This window comes from Delphinus delphis, chromosome 16, assembly GCF_949987515.2.
Source record: "Delphinus delphis chromosome 16, mDelDel1.2, whole genome shotgun sequence".
In the NCBI taxonomy this organism is placed as follows: Eukaryota; Metazoa; Chordata; class Mammalia; order Artiodactyla; family Delphinidae; genus Delphinus; species Delphinus delphis.
In genome coordinates, this window is record NC_082698.1 from 83,530,138 (window position 1) to 83,552,383 (window position 22,246).

Sequence of the window (22,246 nt, forward strand, 5' to 3'; positions counted from 1 at the left end):
CCTACCGCTCCTTCCTCTGGGAAGCCACTTCTTCCTTGTTCCCTGTGGTTCTCCTGTCAAGTTCAGCCTCCCGCCCTATTCCCATTTACAGGGATGGGCACATGACCCATGCCTGGCCAATCACATCACCTCCTACCCCCGCCAACAGCTAAGCATGTGACTGAAGAATCTGTCTCTATAATTGGAACACCAAGAAGTTCTCTTTTGCTGGTGGTCCTCAGTGAAGACAACATAAGCTTGGGGTACAAGTGGCGTTTTCTCCAGCTGTGTGCAGGAAGTCCATTGCAGTGGGAGAAGAGGCCAGCCCTCCTCCCACCCTCACCCCCCAGGAAAGCAGAGGTCAAAAAACCAAGAGAAAGAAGTAGAGTCCCAGTGACATCGATGGATCCCCGGGTCTAGGTCTGCTGGAGCCAATAAATATTCTTTCTGTTTAAGCTAGTTGAATCGGGTTTTTGTCACTTCCAAGTGGATGAGCCCTGACTAATAATAACACTTTACAAAATTAGAATGAATGTAGTACACTTAACTGTGCAAAATAGGGAAAAGTAAAACAAAACAAAACAAAAATCATTCCTAACCCTATTTTTCAGTTATACAAAAAATGGTATCATACCTTATATACTTTGTGCGTGTGTGGTTGTGATTTTAAGATATAGCTGCACATTCCTCCATTCAGTGTGCATGCCTCTTTGCAATGTAAGTTTGCTGCTGCTACTCCCGTGGAGGGGTGGAATTTCTCTCTCCCTGGATCTGGGCTAGCCTTGTGACTTATCTGAGCATTAGAATGCAGCAGAAGAGATGTATATGACCTTCAGAGGCCTTCCAACTTCTGCTATTAACCTCTTGGAAGAAAGGGCCAGGTGAAGAAGCCAGGCTAACCTCTTGGAGGATGAGACCGCGAGGAGGAGATCAAGACAGCCCAGCCCACAGCCAGCCTCCGTGCCAGGTGTGTGAGTGAGGCCATCTTGAACCTTCCAGCCCAACTCTCCCTTCAGCTGAACACAACTGTTTAAGTGAGTCTAAAGCAGCAGAGGAACTACCCAGCTAACTCATAGAATCGTGAGAAATAATACACGGTAGTTGTTTTAAACCACAACAGGTGGTTAATTACGCAACCAAAGCTAACCGAAACAGATTGTGTTCTGACGGCACATCGTCATTTCCCCCACGTTATTAATATATTTATTAAGGTTCTTTTGTTTGCAACCATGGGAAACCAGTTTAAATAAAAGGGGGTTACATTAGAAGGTTCCTGGGGTATTTCAAGCTACAGAAGGTAAAGTTGGGGAGGGGAGAAGGCAGGGCCACCATGGGGGTGTCAACAGTAGGAGGAAACAAGTGTCTCTCCAGAAAACTGCCATTAACAATTAATGTTAATGACTTCTGGACAACTAACTTCAAGTTCTCAGAACAGGCTTGGGCCCAGCGTCTACCTCTGGAACTTCTGGCTACGATGGGGGGCGGGGCAGGATGCAGAGACAGGAGACAGAAGGGAAAACAGCCGTGAGTCCGTGGAAATCCAGGAGGGAAGCCGGAACCGGGTAACTCATCGTGGCCCGGGCCTTTTTTTCAATTGCTAATGTTTTGATTTCCCCAAACTTCTTTTCTTTCAGATCTTTTTTGTTACTAATGTATCCAGGCTCCTTTTAATAAAGGGGAAGAATCTGCATGGGGCCACGTTGGAAACTGTTAACAACCAGAGCAACGTTGTATACATAGCACAACGCAACTGAGTCAGCCAAGGTTTTCTGTGCAAACGAGTCTCTGAGAGGGTGGCTTGGCAGTTTGAGTCAATAGCTTCAAACACGTTCGGGGTGTAGACGAGAAAGGAGTTGTACCAAAGCGTTGAAAAGGGGTTAAAGCCAGAGTAACAGGTGTTGTGAACAGAGATAAGGAAGCAAGAGCCAACGTGCGGACTTGGGGTTGTTTCTGGAGAGCGCGACCGGCGCAGGTGTCGGGAAGAGAACACAGAACGTCGCGGGCTGGCGGGGGCGGCCTCGTTCCCGGATGCGTCCTGCGGCGGCAAGGGACCGGGCCAGCCGAGTCGCCCGCGTCCCCGCGCGCAGCGCCGAAGCCGCCGCCCACACCGAGCGGGGCGGGGGCCGGGGCCCGGGGCCCGGGAACGCGCGCGGGAGGCATCTGCTCCTGGGACTGAGGCGGCGTTTTTTCCTCCCGGCTGCTGCAGGAGCGCGGGCCGCCGCGCCGGCGGCGACATCTTGCTCAGCAGGAAAGCGCGGGGAGAGCGGGCGGCTCCGGGCTGCTGCGCCACACGCGCAGAGGACCGGCCGGCGCCGCGGGGCCGAGGGCGCACGGAGGAGGTAAGCGGGTCCGACCCTCCCGCCCGCACGCCGCGCTCGGAGGGCTCTCCTGGGACCGCGAGGCCGCCCAGCTCCCCGCGCCCACGCCTCCTTCGCCTCCCTCCTCCACCGCCCATCCGCGGGCTCCCGCGGCTTCTAGCTTCTGAGCTCCGGAGCCGCCCTCCCGGCTGACCCCCCCACACCCCCACGTCCCGCAGCCGCTGCCCCTCGGCCCCCACCCCCGCCGGGGCCGCGCGCCCAGGTCCCCTCCCCTCCCCCTCTCCTCCCCCTCCCCGGACAGGCCGCGCGCTCCCTCCGCCCCTCGCCCCGCCCACCGCCCGTCCCGCCCCCGCCGTGCCCGCCCCCACGCCCCGCCCTCGCCCGCGCTCCCGGCCCCACGTCCCGCCCCGTGCGGGCGGGGCTCCGGGTTTAAACGTCGCGGCGGGTCGGGCGAGTGGAGGGGCGGGGCGCGCCTCTGTGTCGTGCCGCGGGTTCCGTAGGCGACAGCGCGGCGCGGAACGGCGGGCACTCGGGGCCGGCGGGAGGCACCATGTCCCCGGGGAGCGGCGTGAAGAGCGAATACATGAAGCGCTACCAGGAGCCGCGCTGGGACGAGTACGGGCCGTGCTACCGCGCGCTGCTCCACTACCGCTTGGGCCGCCGGCTGCTGGAGCAGGCGCACGCGCCCTGGCTGTGGGACGACTGGGGCCCGGCCTGCGCCTCGGACGACTCGGCGTCGTCGGCGTCCTCGGGCGCCGGGGCCCCCGCGCCCCAGTGCGCCCCGGCCTCGCCGCCGCCGCCCGTGGAGCCAGCGGCGCGCGAGGAGCCGGAGCAGCGGGCGCGCGCGGCCCCGGAGGAGGAGCGGGGCGCGGAGGCCGCGGGGGACGCGGAGGCCAGGGACGCGGAGGCCGCGGAGGACTCGGCGCTGCCAGGTACCTGGCCGGGGAGGGCCCCGCTCGCGGGACTGGATTTGCTCTTGGGTTTCCTCTGAACCGCCCAGCTGTTTGTCGCAGCGCTCAGAGCAGGCGCTTCCTTGATTTTATTTAATCTAGGTATTTTGGGTAGGCGGAGAATGCGCCTCCCTTGACAAAATAATGAAGGTGGCTGCCCCGCCTCCGCCCTCCCACCCTTTATTCCGTAATGAGGTGGCTCTGGGTTGAGCCCAATGTGAACGCCTTTGACGTGTCCCTGGCGAAGTCCCCGGATCTTCATCCGCTGGCCTTGGTGGCCTCTGCACCACTGAACTCCCATCTCTTTATTTCTGAGCGCCCGTTTTTTTATGAGAGGCGCCCAGCTTTCATCAGATTCTCGAAGGTGACCGCCAGAGGTTAGGAACCACTGAGCTAAGCGCTCTGTCTTTTGAATGGGGCCGTTGTTTTCTGTGTTAACTCCCTGACCTCGCCGCGCTGTCCCTAAGGAATATTTTGCATTTGTTTACGCAGACTGTTGCGTAACTCCCGGCTGGTGGGAGATAATCCTTGTAAGTGCCTGGCTCCCTCCGCTTCTCGCCACCCCTCCTCCGGCTGCTGCTGCTGCTGTGAGCGGGAGGAGAGGCAGCTGGAAAATGGCTCTTGGGGGCGGTGCATCTGCAGTTGCTGCCGGGGCCCCGCGCCTTCTCTCCTGCCCGGAGGAGCGCAGAGCTGGGGGAACTCTCGGCGTGTGAGGCGGGCTGGCTGGTCACTGGTGCTAGGGGCCAAGTTGAATGGATGCCCCAGATACATCCTGGAGGAACCCCCGGTTTCTTCCTGATACTCTAACGTGGGCCAGGCACCACCCGGCGTCGCTCAGTTTTAAAGAGGCTCTGGTGAGCAAAATAACTAAAAGGTACTGAGAGCTTGTCATGCATCCAGTCACTGATCTTAGAATATGTATTTTCTCATTCAACGTTCAAAACAATTCTAAGAGATGGGACCACAGCTTTTACCTGAGTTTTATAGATGAAACTCAGGATACATGATCAGTGATTTTATTTTTGTTTGCCAAATTGCACGTGGTACTCAGTCAGACTCTCATCCTAGCTTCTCTGTGAGATGCTGAGCAGGAGAGGAAATTGAGTCCTGTATACTGTTTTCAGCTACTCTCAGTTCGTCATCGGTGGCCGGTGGCAGAGCTGCCCCTCCATCCTCAGGTTACTTGTGAATTCCCACCCATTCCTAACCTTTGCTAGAAGTTCGCAAAACAGAAGGTGGAGAGGGTAAGGGGGCACTGACCTACCAGCTCAGTTATGAGATGTACTTTATCAGACTGAATGGGCTTTTCTCTCCCCGCCTCTCCCCCTTCATTGTTTGCAAAAGAGCTGTCAGCTATTTCCATGCGTATATAAATGCGGTTTTTAGACAGCACTGTAGTATGGATGGGGTCTGTGTTTGCAAGAGTTCGTGATTATTTTGCTTTCCTTAGAGACACTAAATCCTCCCAGTGGCTAAGGTAGTTACTTTTTCTCTGCTAATATTTCTGGTTTAGGCATCCAGGAGAAGAAAGGATGTTTCTGCTTTCAGGACTCCCAATCCCAGGATCTTTTGGTTTGCTCATGCCTGTCACAGACCCTGTCTATCCCTGTGAATGGCAGGATTGAAAGTCCTTGTTTTTCAGTGGACAGTTTCTGGAATGATGAGCACGCTTTTGAGTTGCTATAAAACGTAAGCGCTTAGCCCTTGTCTTTACTGAAGCCATGTGTGCGCACAGAATCGTGTAGCTCTATGTGGCTGAGCACCGCTACAGCAGCTCCCCTCCCCACCTGCCTCTTCCCTAGGCGGCCACTTCCCACTCCTCTGGTTTGCCTTGCTGTGTATTTCTGTTTCTCCAGGTAACATGGCTTTTATTGATACCTCTTGATCTTTTTCAGTTTTTAGCACCATCTGTTGGCTTTAATTCTTTTTAGTGATCTCCTAACCCATACACATGGCCTATCCCCACCCTCTCAGTACCGTCATCATAGAGTTTGTTAGATTCACAGTTAGTGCCTGTGGAAAGGTGGCTCACAGCTGCCCTATATTGTTTTTGCCGTGATTCCCTTTTCTTTCTTTTGCAACACCACGGACACATCAGGTTCACTGTCACCCTCCCCATCTTAAGACGTCCCTCCCGGGGCCTCTGACCTACTTTCATCTGGCCTGGTTGCATCTTGGGATGGCCCTTGGCCACCGCCGCAGGGTCTCCCTGGCTTCTCTCTTGGGTAGGACCCTCTGTTGTGTGGCTCTCACATCGTCTTCTTTCTTGGTTTACCCTCTCCTGACAAAGATTACCTTCTAGTACCTTCCTGAGAAAGGGTGTGTGAGAGGTTCAACTTTCTGAGACCTTGCATGTCAAAAGATTCTACCCTCACTATTCAGTAGTTTGTGGCTGGGCATGAAAGTCTAGGTTAGAAGTAATTGTCTCTAAAAAATCTGGAGGTGTTGCTGTCCAGTGTTGGAACTTCTGATGTTGCCATTACACTTCCGTGTCGTTCTTTGTTGATAACACGTTCCCTGCCTCGGGAAGCTTTTCAGGTCTTCTCTTTGTCCTCTGTGTTCTGAAAAGTTTCCCCGATCCAGGCCTGTTTTCCTCCAATGTGCTTTCATGGGTCCTTGCAGTCAAACTCATGTTTTGTAATTCTGGGAAGTTTTCTTGAATTGTTTTCTCATTTCTATTTATTTTATTTTTTTTCTGTTCCTTTCTTTTTGGACTCCTTAGTTGGATGTCAGACTTCACAAATGTATCCTATAATTTTCTACCCCGGCCCCCATTCCATCTGTCTTTTTCTTCTGTTTTTCTGGGCAGGATTCTCAACCTCATCCTCCAACTCTTCGATTACATTTTTCATTTGTGGGATCCTATTTATTTTTTAATATAAGAGCTGTTGAATTGTTTTCTAGGTTTTCCTCCCTCCCTTCCTTCCCTCCCTCTCTTTATTCCTCTTTAAAAAAACAGTATTTTGTTCTTGATTCGTGCACATAGTATCCTCTCTTACCTTGCTGAGAACATCGCTAGGAGTTTTTTGTCCACTTTCTTCTTGCGTGTTTCTTCAGCACAGTCTGTTTCCCCTCCGTCTCCCTGCATTTGTTTCTTTTGCTTGTAATCCTGCATTTCCTGTAAGAAGCTTTTCTCAAATGTCTAATGATCCTTGACTTCTCGTTCTTATTTAAGAAATGGGTATAAGAAACTGTCGGGAAGTTCCCTGTGTGTAGGGGGTGTGGGTGGAGGTGCTCGTTCACTGTGAAGTCCCTTCTCTCCGTAGCAGCATGCTTCAAAGAGGGTCTAGAATGTCTCCAATTCCTTTCTTCATATTCACATTTCTTTTTAAATTAAATTTTATTTTTTAACCAGTTATACGTATGCATATTTTTTTAAAAATAGGCTTAAAATGAAAAAATAATCCTGACCCATCCACCAGCCATGCTCCTCGCTCCCTAGGGGCCTCCTTCCAACTCTCTACCTTGCCTTTCAGCATTGTGGGCAACACTCTTTTCATTCAGACTAATGTTGGCTTTTTTAGTTTAAACATTATATACTGACTTCCCGTCAGTATATTTATGATGATTTAGCTCGAGATCTTAGCTTGGCCATCCCCACCCCTAGACACATACCAGCACCTACTTTGTCCCACAGTATTAACTATGTGACTGTTTCATTAAAGCACTATTCTGTGTTTGGATGATCACGGCTATGTAAATGTTATTTGCAGGTAATCCATGTAGTACATGCTGATTACATTTTCTTGGTTATTATTTATGTTTTTCCTGGAGTTAATCATAGCTTTACTTTTATGTTTGTTTGTTTGTTTGTTTTTGGTACTCCCGTCACTCATTCAGCCTGAAAGAGTCTGGTAGTACTGTAAAACTTGTCATATGCCAAGCACATTAGGTGTTCTGTTCGTTTCATTATTTTCCTTGGAGACATTTTTGTGGAACCCTTGGTTCTCCTGTTTTAATTTAGACTTTATGCTGTCCAGACCTGACATAGCTGTCAAACTGAGGCTTCTCTTCACTGATTGCCTGAGGATTCCTTTTGCTCAACTCCTTTATGCGGCCCCATCTCACAAGTCTCAAGTCTCCCTTCCTTTTGGTGGAGAAATGTTGAAGGGGAGTAAGCATTTTGTCACCTTGCAGTCTGAAAATGCCTTTATCCAAGGGCTGGACTGCCATTTTGGCAAGATAGAGACGTCCTAGGTTAGAAATTTCAGTATTTGAAGGCATTATTATGTTGAACCCTAGGTTTAGGTCTTACTGTTGAGAAGTACCATGTTATTCTGATGCTTATTTTGTATACGTGACCTCTTTTCTTTCTTTCTTTTTCTTTTCTTTCCTTCTTTTTTCTTTGGGGAGGGAAGTTTTGGGACATTCTCTTCACCCTAGGTGCTCTAAAATTCTATGTGTCTGTCATTTTTCATTCATTGGGCTGACAACTTGGTGGGCCTTTTTAATCTGGAAACATTTCTTTTAGTTCCGTGATGTTTTCTAGTACTGTTTAAAATAATTTTCTCCACTCTATTCAGTTTTTCTTTCTATAATTATTTTTAGTTGGATGGTGTACTTCCTGGATCAAACTGCTAACATTTTTATTTAAAAATTTTTTGATATTGGAATTTTTGGTTGTTTTCCAGAACTCTTTAATTTTATCTTCCACATTTTGTATAGAAATGTTAAATTCTACCATTCTAGTTTTTAATTTCAAAGAGATTACTTTTACTTTTTTGTCCCAAGTGTTCTTTAAAAAATTTTTTTTAAATAGCCTCCTATTCTCTCTGGATTTCTTTTAACACCCCCCTCCCCCGCCCCAAAGCCATAAATATCCTTTGAGCGCTCTCTTATATTCCCAGCCTAGTCTTTTCCTCTATATTTTGGTCTCTTTCTTATTAAAGGATGTACTTGAATGCTTGCTCTTAGCCTGTCTGTCCATATTTAAGAGTGAGGCTTGAAGGGCTTTTCGGGAGCTGTGTTCCTGGGGGAGCTTGTGACCGTAATTGCAGGAGGACCCTGCTGTTTCTCTGGGGGCTGCCAAGGTCAGTACCTGCCCGTTTCTCTAGTGTCAGCTTCTCAGTGCTCATCCAGCCTTCTGCCTGGGCGGGCACAAGCCTGGCTCTCAGCATCCGGCAGCAGAGTTGGGGGAAGGGAGGAGGGATCCCGTTCTTTACCACGTCATCCTGTTCTCAGGAAGGTGCCCCCTTACTTCCGCTGTGCCTGGTGCCCTCCAGTCGTCCCTCTCCAGGCTGTAAGGCACTTGCATTCTGGGGCGGGGGCAGGGCGGTCGCCTGGCCAGAGGAGCAGAGGAAGGACTGTTGAAGAAGTATGCATTGCCGCACAACAGGATTACCCTGGAAACTAGTGCTTCAGAATCCAATTCTCACTCTGTTATTGCTCATGGTTTCTGTGGGTTGGAATTTGGCCCCAGGCACAGGACGTGCCTTGTCTCTGCTGCGTCGGACTGCGGCCGTCTGCTAGGATGCTTGCAGGTGACATCTTCAGGTGCCTGGCCCTCCTCGTCACATGCAGGCTGGCCTCCAAGGGCGAGCGTTCCTGAGAGAGAGCTGGGCACCTGCTGTATTGCCCTTTACGACTTATTGCCGGGAGCCACGTGGCACCTCTTTCACCCCATTCTCTGCTCATAAAAGTCTGCCCAGGTTCAAGGGGAAGCAGCATGGACCCTGGTTCTCAGCAGAGGCACATTCATATTACACTGTCAGAGGAACCCCTGGGGCACTGATTGATGCCGGACCTTTGGGAAGGCAGTCTGCCGCACTAGCCTTCTGGGGAGTCTGGTGCCTCGGTGCCAATTCCTGCGTGGCTCCGCTGTGTCCTGGGCTCTTCTCCTGCAGGGAGTCAGTAGCATCCTGCTCTTCCTGTGAGTCACTTCTATCTCTTCGTCACTTTCCATCTTCCAAAATTTGTCTGACGTCATCGCCTCCTTACTCTTTGTCCTGCGGGTTTATACCTTTTTTCCTTCACTTTAGTGGGGTTTTGGGAGGAAGGGACTATATGCATGTGTCGCCAGTGCACATTTAGCCTGCTGACTCCATTTGCTCTATTTTTACTTATTTTTCACTTTCTTTATCAGTCTTAGAGGTTTGTGAATTCTGTTAATTTTTTTCCTAAACTAACCCTTGGCTATGTTGGTTTTCTTTATTATATGTTTATTAATTCATGATCTTTTTTCCTTACTCTAATTTTTTAATGCTTACTTTTTTTTTAGTTTTTTATTTTTTAATTTATTTGTTTTGGCTGCATTGGGTCTTTGTTGCTGTACGCGGGCTTTCTCTAGTGGCGAGCAGGGGCTACTCTTCGCTGTGGTGTGTGGGCTTCTCATTGTGGTGGTTTCTCTTGTGGTGGGGCACGGGCTCTAGGCTCACGGGCTCAGCAGTTGTGGCTCGCGGGCTCTAGAGCGCAGGCTCAGTAGTTGGGGCGCATGGGCTCAGTTGCTCCACAGCATGTGGGATCTTCCCAGCCAGGACTCAAACCCATGTGCCCTGCGTTGGAGGCAGATTCTTCACCGCTGCGCCAACCAGGGAAGCCCCTCATGCTTATTTTTATAACATTTTAAGATGGATGCTTATCATTGACTTTTTTCCCCTGCCCCCCCCTTTTTTTGATATATTGATTTAAGGCTATACATTGCATTCTGATTACTGCTTTAGCTGTATCATGCTTAATGAGGAAACTGTAGAAACATTTCTAATAGGAACAGGATGAAGAAAGAAATGCCCTCTATCACCATTTTTTTAATGGTTTTTTTTTTTAATTTTTAAAAATTGTGGTAGGGGCTTCCCTGGTGGCGCAGTGGTTGAGAGTCTGCCTGCCGATGCAGGGGATGCGGGTTCGTGCCCTGGTCTGGGAAGATCCCACGTGCCGTGGACCGGCTGGGCCCGTGAGCCATGGCCGCTGAGCCTGTGCGTCCAGAGCATGTGCTCCGCAACGGGACAGGCCACAACGGTGAGAGGCCCGCATACTGCAAAAAAAAAAAATTGATGTAAAATACACACAACGCAGATTACCGTTTTAACCATTTTTAAGTGTATAGCTCAGTGGCATTGAGGACATTCACATTTTTGTGCAATTGTATGATTTGTTTTTGACCCATACATTATTTAGAAATGTTTTTAGGGGGAGGGATAAATTAGGAGCATGGAGTTAACAGATACAAACTACTATATATAAAACAGATAAGTGACAAGGATTTCCTGTATAGCACAGGGAACTATATTCAATACCTCGTAATAACCTGTAATGGAATACAGTCTGGAAAAAAATATGTGTGTGTGTGTGTATATATATATATATATATATATATATATATATATATATATACACACACATATATGAATTACTTTGCTGTACACCTGAAGCTAACACAATATTGTAAATCAACTATACTTCAATTAAAAAAACTTTTTTTAATTTCAAAACTGGAGATTTAAAAAAGTAATTTATTTTTGTTGTTGTATCTAGCTTAATTACATGATAGTCAGAGGATACATTCTATATGATTTCAATTTTGTAAATGTATTAAGATTTGCTTTATGACCTTGCTTGGATAAGTAGATTTCTGTAAATGTTCCACATGTGCTTGACAAAATTGTATATTCTGCAGTTGTTGGGTGCAGTGTTCTGTATATACCCATTGGGTCAAATATGTTAATTCTGTTGTTCAAATAGTTTAAAAAGCCAATCTGTTCAATCAGACTTTCTGTGATGAGGGGCGGGTTCTCTGTCTGCAGCATCCAGCGCGGCAGCCACGAGCCACACGTGGGAATCGAGCACTTGAACTCTGATTGGTGTAACTGAGGAGCTGAGTATTTATTTTTACTTACTTTTAATTAATTTAAGCATATTTAATAGCCACACGTGGTTCATGGCTTTTGTATTGCACAGCATGGTCCTAAATCAAGACAGCGTATTTTTCAGTTACTGAGAAAAGAGGGTATTAGAATTTTTCACAGTAACTGGTGGTGACACCGTTTTGTCTGTCTGGAAATGTCTTTATTTAAAACTTTGAATAGGATTTTGAAACATATATGTGTATACACTTATCTTGTACCAGGCAGTATTTCAAGAGTTTTTTTTTTTTTTTTGCGGTACGCGGGCATCTCACTGTTGTGGCCTCTCCCGTTGCGGAGCACAGGCTCCGGATGCGCAGGCTTAGAGGCCATGGCTCACGGGCCCAGCCGCTCCGCGGCATGTGGGGTCTTCCCGGACCGGGGCACGAACCCGCGTCCCCTGCATCGGCAGGCGGACTCTCAACCACTGCGCCACCAGGGAAGCCCCATCCTTTTCTGAGAGTCCTTCTCCGGCTTCTCTCCTGGAAGCTTTTCGACTTTGCTGGCTGTTCTCTCCCTGGCTCCCTGGCTGCTCCGTCTGCCAGCTCAGCCCAGGGGCCGCCCTCCGCCCCCTTTCCCCTCATTCCCACCGCCTACATCGCGTCCCCGCTGGGGGACCTGCGCTCCGTCTGAGCCTCGGCCCCCATCCGCCTGCTCAGGACCCCCTCCGATTCCACGTTCTCTTCTCGGCCCCGAATTAAGGGTCCAGCTGCTGCCTTCTTGGTGGCTCCAGGGGCATCTCACACCCGAGGCGTCAAGCACCCTTTCCCCATCCTTTGGCGGCCTTCTGCTGGAGGACGGCATGACCAGCCAGCCGCTCCCAGCCCCTGAGGACGCAGACTCCTCTTTGCCTGCCAGCATCCTCGCGGTGTCCGTCGCCCGCTCCCCTGTCCATCTCGCCCTGTGCCGCTGGGCTCTCTGCACTGTGGTCTGATCGGTATGCAGTTCACAGGTGCCCGGTGACTCTGAGCACCGGCCAGGTGTGGTGGGCGCCATTCTGGTCTTTCCCACCACTCCGCCCCTGCCATCACTGTGGGTTACCCTCCCCTCCCCGGACTCTGCTATCTTTTCCTAGCTGTCCTTTCTGTCCCCACCACTCTGATCTAACCTGTCCTTCACGTTCGTTGCTAGAGACCTCATTCCCGAAATGAAAATAGGACCACATCATTTTTCAGCCTAAAATCCTTCAGTGATTCTTCTTCATTTTCAGGAAAAAATAAAACTTCTGAGTTTGGCACAGAAAGTCTTTTCTCCCCGCTGCTACCCGCCAGCCCCTCCCCGTGCGTTCATCTCTAGGCTCTCTGTGTGCCTGTCATCTTGAACTATGTATATTCTTTCTTCTGTCCAGGCCGTTGAACAGGCCAGTCCCTCTTTCTGGAATTCACTTTCCTAACCTCTTCGTGGCTGGCTTTACCTTGTCCTTTGAACCAAATCATTATTGTCTTCTCTGGGCAGGCTCCCCACGTGGGTTAGAGGAAGAGAAGGAAGGGAAATGAATCGATGAAGATGATTTAGGTTGTTCCCATCTCTCTCAGTGTTGTGACTACACCAGCCTCGGTCCCCCTTCTACTCTCTGTTGTCTTGGTCCTGATGGGCTCTTTCCTCTTCTCCTACATCCAGGGAAGAGAAGCGGACAAGGTGTGGACACATCACTCAGAGGAGTGTGTGTGAGTGATGGGTGGATCTGGGTTCTCATGATACAGTGGAGGGCTGGCATCTCACCTCATCCCCAGGCAGCACAGGGCTGGGTTTATGGATGTGGCGCACGGGGGTGCGAAGCACTGAGCCCCAGGGTCGGACGCAGGCTGTCTGCTCCCTAAAATGCTTAATAATAAATGAAACAATTTGGTAGATCAGGGTCATTGCAGAAGACAGAAATGACGGTGATCTGTCAGGGTTCACACGTGTGCATTTTGTGTGAGGACCTCTACTTCCACGGGGACGTGGATGTCTGCAGGGAAGGATCCACTAAAGGGGTGAGGGACCCGGGTGTGTCCTAAAAGTGATGGGGTTTGGGAATAACAAGCTGGAAAATCATCACCTAGAGCCAAATTCTGGAGCCTCGGAAACGAGGGGTTTCCCACAGATGTGAGCAAGGGGGTCTGTGAAGTGGAGCCTGGATGCACAAGGAGCTCTTATTCGCACATAAGTTTAGTCTGAGATGAAACGCAGGTTCACTAGGGGTTTACACAAAGAATACAACCTTTACAAGCTCATAAAGTACTTATAAAAATAATGAATGGAAAGTCGCTAAGCGTAAAAGGGAAATAGTTACGTTTTGGACTGTGTTCTTAGTATCTGAGTTCACCTCAGGCGGGCAGTCTATTCCCCACTGGAGTTTCCCCAGCCCTGCTGAGAGCCCCTGTGTAGACCAGGGGCCCTGGTTCACGTCAAGAACAAGAGCCCCCTTCCCAGATGCTCACACTGGGGGCGCCCAGCTGTGTGTGTGTGTGTGTGTGTGTGTGTGTGTGTGTGTGTGTGTGTGTGTGTGTGTGTGTGTGTGTGTGTGTGTGTGTAGCTATGGAAACCCTCCCTATTGTGATGGAGGGCTTTTGAAACTAAGGAGCGTTTTCCATAATCATGGAGCTTCACAAAGAAATGCAGTCCTGGAGCTCCAGTTGAGTAATTTGAAGACGAACCTTTTGCAGCTGTTGAATGATTGTCACAGGTCCAGATCTGACCCTGAAGCAAGACGATAAGATGATTGGACTTATCCTGGGGAAAGCCATTAGGCCGAGTTGCTTTCTAGCTTTTAGTATTTAATTAAGATGCTTAATCTCAGAATGCGAGTGATAGTTGTTACTTTTGAATAGGCTTGGTTCAATCTTGGTGTATTTATTGTTGATGTTAAAATGGGATAGACTGAAAATTATTATACTAACGTGTTTCTGTTCTTCCGTTTTAAGTGAAACTTGTGAATTGAGCTATAAGTCAAAAAGTTACTGACTTTATTAAGCATTATGAATTTTTCATCCCAAATATTTAAATCATATGTAATTATATGTAAACCGGAATTTAAAGCATTCATCTTGTTCTATCTCCTTTTCCAAAAAGCACTGCCAGTGAAAGACATAAAAGAAAAACCTGAACGACAGATCAGGACCAGAGAGCCTGACAAATTACCCAGCAGTACCGAACCTCAGCCACCACCAAGTGCCTTACCTGCCAGAGGAAGCAGGAGAGCGGTCAAGAGTCCTCAAAGGTCATCAACTAAAATAAAAGAACCTAAGCACCCGTTCGCCCTTTATGGGTGGGGAGAAAAGCAGATGGATACAGGGAGCCAGAAAACTCACAACGTCTGTGCTTCTGCCCCCGTGCATGAGGTGGGTGCCAGCGGGCTTCTCTGCTTTCCCCCTGCAGGATGGGGGATGGCCTCGCTTCTGTCATTGGCTGTCATACCCTGTGGTCACTGTGATGCTTTGGGACATGGTAGGTCTTAGGTGGCCCAAGGAAAGCCTAGAACTAGGCATCTGATTTGCACACAGGACGCAGGATGTTAGCTGCCTGGAGGTCAGGGGGTTTTGCTGGTAACCTGGAAGGGTTTACCGACACCGAGCCAGGCGGAGAAGTGCCAGGACTTGGGGCTCTCAAGTTCTTGGGGGGCCAGGAGGGGCAGCCGAGGGGCATGGGCCCTGCTCCATCAGCCTTGATAACTGGTACCCATCCCCTTGACCCCTTTGTTACTGTCTGTCTGTTAGATCACATCTCCTGCATTCTCGACATCTCTCTAGACTCTCGTTTTCTCTTTGGATTAAATTAGAGTGGTTGCGTTTCCCCTGCTCATCCATCCCCCGGAGGTCTGGTTCTCCTCGGACTCAGCCCTGGAGTGTCCCTGTGCGAAGGCCTGAGGACACGGCAGACGAGGGGGCCTCACGCTTGGAGCCACAAAGCAATGACTGTGTTAGCACTAACACCGTCACTCCGGCCCAAAGCAAAGAGGGAATGAAAAGAAGCAGAAAGCTCAGGCTGTTTGAATTCTGGTTAAATACCAGGATCCAGTGTTCACCGAACAGACTTCTGAGCCCTAGCAGGTGGTGCTGTTTAGAGTGATATTTGAGACAACAGAGCTGTCCTCTGGCAACCCGGTGGGATTAAGTTGAACAGGGTTCATTAAACGTCTTAGCTGGTAAAATCCTTTGAGATTTGTTAGTATTTTGCTGTAAGACATTATTTATTTTGTAAGTACTTATTTTTTAATTTATTATTTGGCTGCATTGGGTCTTCGCTGCTGCGTGCGGGCTTTCTCCAGTTGGGGCGAGTGGGGGCTACTCTTTGTTGCAGTGTGCGGGCTTCTCATTGCAGTGGCTTCTCTTGTCGTGGAGCACGGGCTCTAGGCACGCGGGCGTCAGTAGTTGCGGTGCATGGGCTCAGTAGCTGTGGCTCACAGGCTCTAGAGCGCAGGCTCAGTAGTTGTGGTTCATGGGCTTCGCTGCTCCGCGGCATGTGGGATCTTCCCAGACCAGGGCTCGAACCCGTGTCCCCTGCATTGGCAGGTGGATTCTTAACCACTGCGCCACCAGGGAAGTCCCTGTAAAACATTTAAATTCCTTCAATGGAATACTGATCCATGCTTAATGCTAAGGAGTTCCAGTAATATTCCAGAGCCAGTTTCTCGAGGCACCTGCAGATTAGTTGCTTACCATTTATATCTGAAATTTAGTCCGGTGGTCATTTTCTGTTGCCTAGTTTCTTTATTGCTGACGATGGGTAAGACAGAATCCAGGGCAGTGGCTCTTCTGGAGAAGCCTTTATACACAGAACTCTTGAACATGGTGAGTCTGGCTTGCCTCTGCCCTGCTCCAGGTGACGTGGGGGAAGCTTCATTGTAAATGTTCTGGAAAATTAGCGCCAGAGCCACCTGAGTGAGTGTCCGTTTATTCTGACTCCCTTAGATTCATGAATCGGCGTTGCGAGCCAAGAGCAGAAGGCAGGTGGAGAAGAGGCGGCTGGCGGCTCAGAGGCAGCGGGCTCACTCCGCCGACGTGGACAAAAACAGGCGGGTCAAGCCTGCCTCGTCGGAGAACCCGTGGATGACGGAGTACATGAGATGCTACTCCGCCAGAGCTTGAGGGGAGGGACAGTTGCTCAGACAACCTCTTTTAAAAAGTGTAAATGAAAGAAAGGAAAAAACAAAACAAAAACCGTCAAAAGAAACTGGACACAGGTTTAAGAAACCAACTGATTATGCAAGATTTTTCGTAGGGAATTTCCAAAGGATTGTCTCTTTTGATGAATCCTGGTCACCTACCTCAGCAGTAGGGTGACAGTTGAAAGCCATAGACATTTGGTTATTTATGAGAATTCCCTAAATCTTTGATACTCTTATAAGGGTTTTGTTTTAAAGCATCTTAATCTTTTAAGATACTGACACCAAATGCCTTTAAATGGCTTACAGATTCTTAACTTCAGTATCTTCCCTCAGTTTAGGTGGAGCCTGTGTTGCTCCTGTTGTGAACGACTTCTGAGATTCCGTAGCTGGTAAGATCACGCCAGCTTGCGGCAGAAGACTCATTTTCCTTCTGTGTAGATTTCTTTGTGAAAGAATATCACGTTAAAAGTGAGTTTCAACGCTAGTACTGATTCCACGTATAGTGAAAGTAGAGCTTTGGTAGTTCCTAACAGTTCACTTTCTTTTGCATTTCAGTTCAGCACCACTTCACGTGGACCATGATATTTAAGAATTATTGGGCTGGGTGAGGGTCATCTTTTCTCTTTAAACTGTCATCTAGGCACTTATTAATAGTTTAATAGTTCAAGTGCATTCCAGTACGCAAAGTACCAGTGCAGTGTGTTTAGAAGTAGTACTGGTTTCTTTTGAGTCAAAGACTGTCCCTTTTTATTGTGAGATTTTTTAAGAACGCATAATGGGTACCGTTCACTTGCTGCAGTCTGGCCTTCTGACACACACGCACTGTGGACTTTTGCCTCCTTTCTGATAGCTTGGCAGTGACATTTAGAATGTAACTGTCCTGCTCGTTGGGGATGGGGCCAGATTTTAAGATACCCATTAGAGATGTGGACCACCCCTACTTTCTCCCCTATAGAACTCCCCAGTAGCAAAGCCTTGATGATGTACATCGTTCAGACTTTTGGTTGAAATACCTTCCTCCGAGGTTCCTAGCCGGTAGGTCTTGTGTGGGACCTCACGCGAGCAGATGCTGGCGTGTGCGTGGGCAGAGATGTGTGTAAACGAAGTGCTCCTTCTCTCTAGTACATTTGCTTTCGTGGTAGAAAGTGGTTTTGAGAAACACTGCTTTCCATCCAGGAGAGACAGGAACCTGCAGGAAGGATGAATGGTGAACTCCTCCTAGGAGAGAAGGAAGTACTTGGCCAGCTTAGCACGTGCAGATGTGAATGAAAGTCTGGTGTTTGATGTGAGTTTGAGCATCTCCTTGACAGTTGTACTCTGGGTCTTTGAAGTATGATGGTCAGTTTTTAGAACACAAATGTTTATTCCATGTAGAATCTTCACACAGTATCATCTTACACAACTGTATTAAGTTTTGCAAACTCGTACTGAAGAATCATGAGCTTTTTTTAAAAAAAAAAAACCTTTTAAAATATTTGCATTGTTTTTAGGTGAATACATCGTGAGCTCTCCCAGTCACTGCGATGTATATTTAGTACGAAGAAGGTGTGTGTTGTCCAAAGCAACCTCGCTAGTGATTCTGGTGAATCTTGCTGTTATTATAGTCCTCAAACACTGCAGGTACCTGAAGATGAAATTCCTGTGGCGTCGTGATGGTGGAAACTGTTTCTTTAAAATCACTTCCTGCATGTTCGGTTTTAACCAACGGCTCTGGCGTTCCATTCCCGTTGCAGCTGACAATCTTAGGAAGAGGCCGAGGGGAGTAGCTCGGGTCCACACTGATGGACTGTCTTAGAAACCCGACCCTTCGAGGCTCTGAGCAAGCCAGACTCTCTCCTTTAGAAAACAGACTCATATTCAATGTGCTTACTTATTACCGCAAACTCCAGATGCAGATCTGGAAGAACCTAGAGGGCAATGCTGGCCAATTTTTCCCCATTTTTAAGTAGAGGACAAATGAACAAAATTTTTAAAGTACTTTTAATGTGCATGAACAATGAATGAGTCAATATGAAGTACCTGTGAGTTCCCTTCCTATGTCCAAGTCATTAGTTGGTTAGGGTTTCTTTACTTTTCTCTCTCTTTAGGGGTAAAGATTATCTTTTAAGCCTACAAAATAGGCCTCTCCTGTTGCAGAGCACAGGCTCCGGACGCGCAGGCTCAGCGGCCATGGCTCACAGGCCCAGCCGCTCCGCGGCATGTGGGATCCTCCTGGACCGGGGCACGAACCCGTGTCCCCTGCATCGGCAGGCGGACTCTCAACCACTGTGCCACCAGGAAAGCCCCCCAAATTTTTTAAGTTGTAACAATTTGATGTCCTACTTTTTCCTTCTCATTCTAGAAACTGATGTGATCATGTTCCCATTTCTTTGGACAACTTATAAGACGTCAAGTTAGTTTAAAATGACCTATCATGTTGCAAAGTTTGAAACTGAGAATCCAGTGATATTTAAAATATAGAATAAAATAATTGCTACATAAGACTCTTTTTAAAATTTTGGTTTTAAGTTCTTAATTAAAACAATTTGTCATAAACATGTTCTCTGTGTTACTTTGATTAAAAGCAATAATAGTATATTGAGTAACACCTGAATACCTCTACTGGACCGAGGTGAGTGAGAACTAAACAGGAATCCATCCGTTTCCTTGCTTTTAAAACCTAAAAGATCGCTCTTATTTAGGAGGTGTCAAAATGCTTGTACTCCCCTACTGTCAGAAAATTTCCAAGCACATATATACATTTTTTCAAGTTTACTGAAAGTAAAATAGGGCATAGTTTATCTGAATTAACTTGTAGTAAGCACACATTTGTGGTGCTTCTGATGAAATAGCTTTGTCACTGATTCATCAAATGTAAATTGCTAGTAACCTGAAAGGTGTGTATACTGGGTCACATAAACTCAACCATCTAAACTGCACAAAAGAAAGGTGGCTTTTGAGTTCTAAGGCTGTGCTGGGCGTAAACTTTATCAGCGGAAGGTTAGTACTTGATAAAGCGTTCAAACGTATTATTGGCAAAGAGGGAGAGAGGCCAAGCATATGTTAGAAGTAAAAACAACTTTCCTTGTTGACTGCTTCAGTAGAAAATAGTTTAGTGGATAGTTTTACATTTCACTGGACTAGATAAAAAATGGTGCTAATATTTACACAGTCTGATTCTGTAGTTGGTTTGGGATCAAACTGTCAATGCCTGACTCATAAGGTTCTTACTGTAGTTTTGTGATCAGCTAAATAATATTTAAAAAGTGATCCTAAAAGTGTGACCTTGTATTTGAAATGGATTTTGTACAATAGGATGAATAGGGAGCTCTTCAATGTAAGGTGTGTGCTTTGTACCAAATTCTGTGCAAGGAGTGACGTCTAGGTTTTGGGTCCAGATTTGCTCCCTTCCAGCCTGCTAGTGTGAGAGGGGGAAAAGCTGCTCGTCTGTTACTTATTTCCATTTTGAAAGTCAGGACACCTGAGTGAAGACAGTAGAGGCCTCTTTTTGGATTTCTTTTATAATTAGCAAAACTGTATTTAAGAACAGTCTCCCTGTGTTGTTATTGTATATTTATTTTGAGCACTGCATTCACTTTAACATTCTGAAGAACAAAGGCTGGGCACTTGCCATCACAAGGCTCAGGCAGTGGGAATTTGGGGCTGTGTTCTCTAAGAACTATGTATTGCTTTTCGCTTGTATTGAATATTGCAGTTACTTGGAAAAATGTGAATAAAGTTCATTAATGTTACAGGCTGAAACTTCTGTTTTGTGGAAAATAACTCTGATTAGCACATAAATGGTTGAAGAAAGTGGGTGATCACATTGACCCCTAAATGGATTTTTCATTAGATAAATGTTTAACAAGATACGTTAGATACTTCCAGGAAAAGACACGTTCTGTGTATATACTTTGCGTTAAATGCCACATTTTCCCTCACACCTTCTTATTGTTTTGAAAATTACAAAAGCGATAGGGCATGGGTAAAGTAACTCAGAGAGAAGTTACAGAGTAAAAAGTGCAGGTTCCTTTCAGTACCACCCCCTCACCAAAATTCTACACCCCTCCTTAGAGGAAACCAGTGTTAAGTTTGGTGTGTAAACTTCCAGACCTTTCTTCCAGGCACTTGGAGGTACATACACACTTTTTCTTTCTTTTTTGCGCAAACATGGAATAATGGTATACACGTGCTGTAACTCCCCGGCTTTCCCCCACCTGCTCCCTTGTCCACACGTCCCCCCGTGGAGCTGACCCTGATTAGCCTACCAAGCACCCTTGAGACTGGCCTGACGGGCAGACCCCTCCTCGGGTCTCAGACTGACCACAAGATGGTGTACACATGGGGCAGGTCCAAATAGCACTGCCAAAGCTTTGAAGACTGAACTGACGTTGGAACCAACACCCACAGGACTTGGGGCCTGAGCCTAAATAGGTTGGTTACTTGCTAAAACAAAAATACCAGCATTCTCCACAGGACTTGGTCATGTCTCATCATGTAATATTCAGATGCCTACGGTTCAATCCCAAGTTACTCAGCACATGAAAACCATGAAAATGGCTCTCATGGGAAAAGAAAATCAGTAGCTGCCCTCACAGGCTTGATGGAAGCTATTATTGAAAAGTTCAAACGAGAAATCACCCTCTTGAAATAAGCATTGAAATAGAAATTATCAGTAGAGAAACAGATGATAGGAGAACTAAATGAAAATATTAGAACTGAAAAATAATCCAACTGAAATTAAAGAAACCTTACTGGATAGACTCAATAGAAGATTGAAGATGACAAAATAAAGATAATACAAATCATCCAGTCTGAACAACAGAGAGAAAAAAGGGTTGAAGAAAAAGTTTCCGGGTTGTGTTATAGGAGTCCTAGAAGGATAAGAGGAAGAGTGTAGTGCTTTAAAAACGTGCAGAAATGATGGCTAAAAACCTCCCAAGTAAGCTGAGTGAAGCTGAAACAGGATAAACCAGGAAACCCAAGCCTAGATATATTGAAAACTGTTGAAAACTAACAGACATCTTGAAAGCAGCCAGAGAAAAATGAAAGATGACCTACAAGAGAACAATTCAAATGCCCATGCGTTTTTTCATCAGAAACTACAGAGGCCAGGAGGAAGTGGCACGTTTCTTAAAGTGCTGAAAGAAAAGAACTGTCAACTCAGAATTCTGTATCCAGTGAAATATCCCTCAGGAATGAGGGAGAAATAAGGATATACTCATGTGCAGGAAAACTAAGAATTGATAGCCAGGAGACCTGCTTTAAGGGAATAGTCAAAGGATGTGCTTCAGACAGAAGAGAAGTGATACCAAAAGGAAACTGGGAACATGGGGAATAGAACAATAGTTCTAGAATTTGGTCTTTTGTTCTCGGTTCCTGAAACAGCTCCAGAGCCAGAAAGGTGAAAGGAGTGCTTTGTCATTTCATTCATAACAAGCCCCTTCCCAAACACCTTTTGAGATGACTTTTGGCCAGCCCCTAAGAATGGGGGCTGGTTGCCTGGGAAACCAACTGGGAGGAGAGGGTTGGAACTTTCCCATCCCTGACCTCTGGGGAGGACAGAGGGGCTGGAGATTGAGTCATTCACCAATGGCCAATGACTTAATCACTCACACCTATGTGATGAAGCCTCTGTAAAGCCCAGAAGGATGGGGTTCATAGAGATTCCAGGGTGGCAAACAGATGGAGATGCGAGGAAAGTGGTACCCACAGAGCATGTAAACTGCACTCTTTCCCTGTACCGTGCCCCATGCATCTCTTCCATCTGGCTGTTCTTGAGTTATATCCTCTATGATAAAGCAGTAATCCAGTAAGTAAACTGTTCTCCTCATTTCTGTGAGCTGCTCTAGCAAATTAATTGAACCCAAGGGAGGGGGTCCTGGGACCTTCCAATTTACAGCTGGTTGGTCAGAAGCACAGGTAACAACCTGGACCTGTGATTGGCGTCTGAAGTTGGGGCGGGGGGCAGTCTTGTGGGGCTGAGCCCTTAACCCATGGGACCTGCCACTGTCTCCAGGTAACAGCACTGAGCTGAACTGTAGGACACCCAGCTGGTGTCAAAGGACTGCTTGATATGTGGGAAGCTCCCAC

General features: G+C 47.5%; 2 protein-coding genes across 3 annotated transcripts in view; one reads left to right on the forward strand and one right to left on the reverse strand.

The window, feature by feature from the left end:
- RAB4A (RAB4A, member RAS oncogene family) overlaps positions 1-22,246 on the reverse strand; it is a 96,944-nt gene that overhangs the window by 9,611 nt on the left and 65,087 nt on the right. The gene's annotated exons all lie outside the window — the stretch shown is intronic.
- Positions 2,165-19,905, forward strand: CCSAP (centriole, cilia and spindle associated protein). Of its 2 annotated transcripts, XM_060035121.1 has the most exons (4): positions 2,165-2,318; positions 2,798-3,229; positions 14,140-14,408; positions 15,978-19,905. In XM_060035121.1, the coding sequence occupies exons 2-4, from the start codon at positions 2,848-2,850 to the stop codon at positions 16,152-16,154; spliced, it is 828 nt and encodes a 275-aa protein (XP_059891104.1). In that variant the 5' UTR covers positions 2,165-2,318; positions 2,798-2,847; the 3' UTR covers positions 16,155-19,905. The 2 variants fall into 2 exon arrangements, with proteins under 2 accessions (XP_059891104.1, XP_059891103.1); XM_060035120.1 differs by lacking the exons at positions 2,165-2,318; positions 15,978-19,905 and adding an exon at positions 15,772-15,837 and having other exon boundaries at positions 2,826-3,229.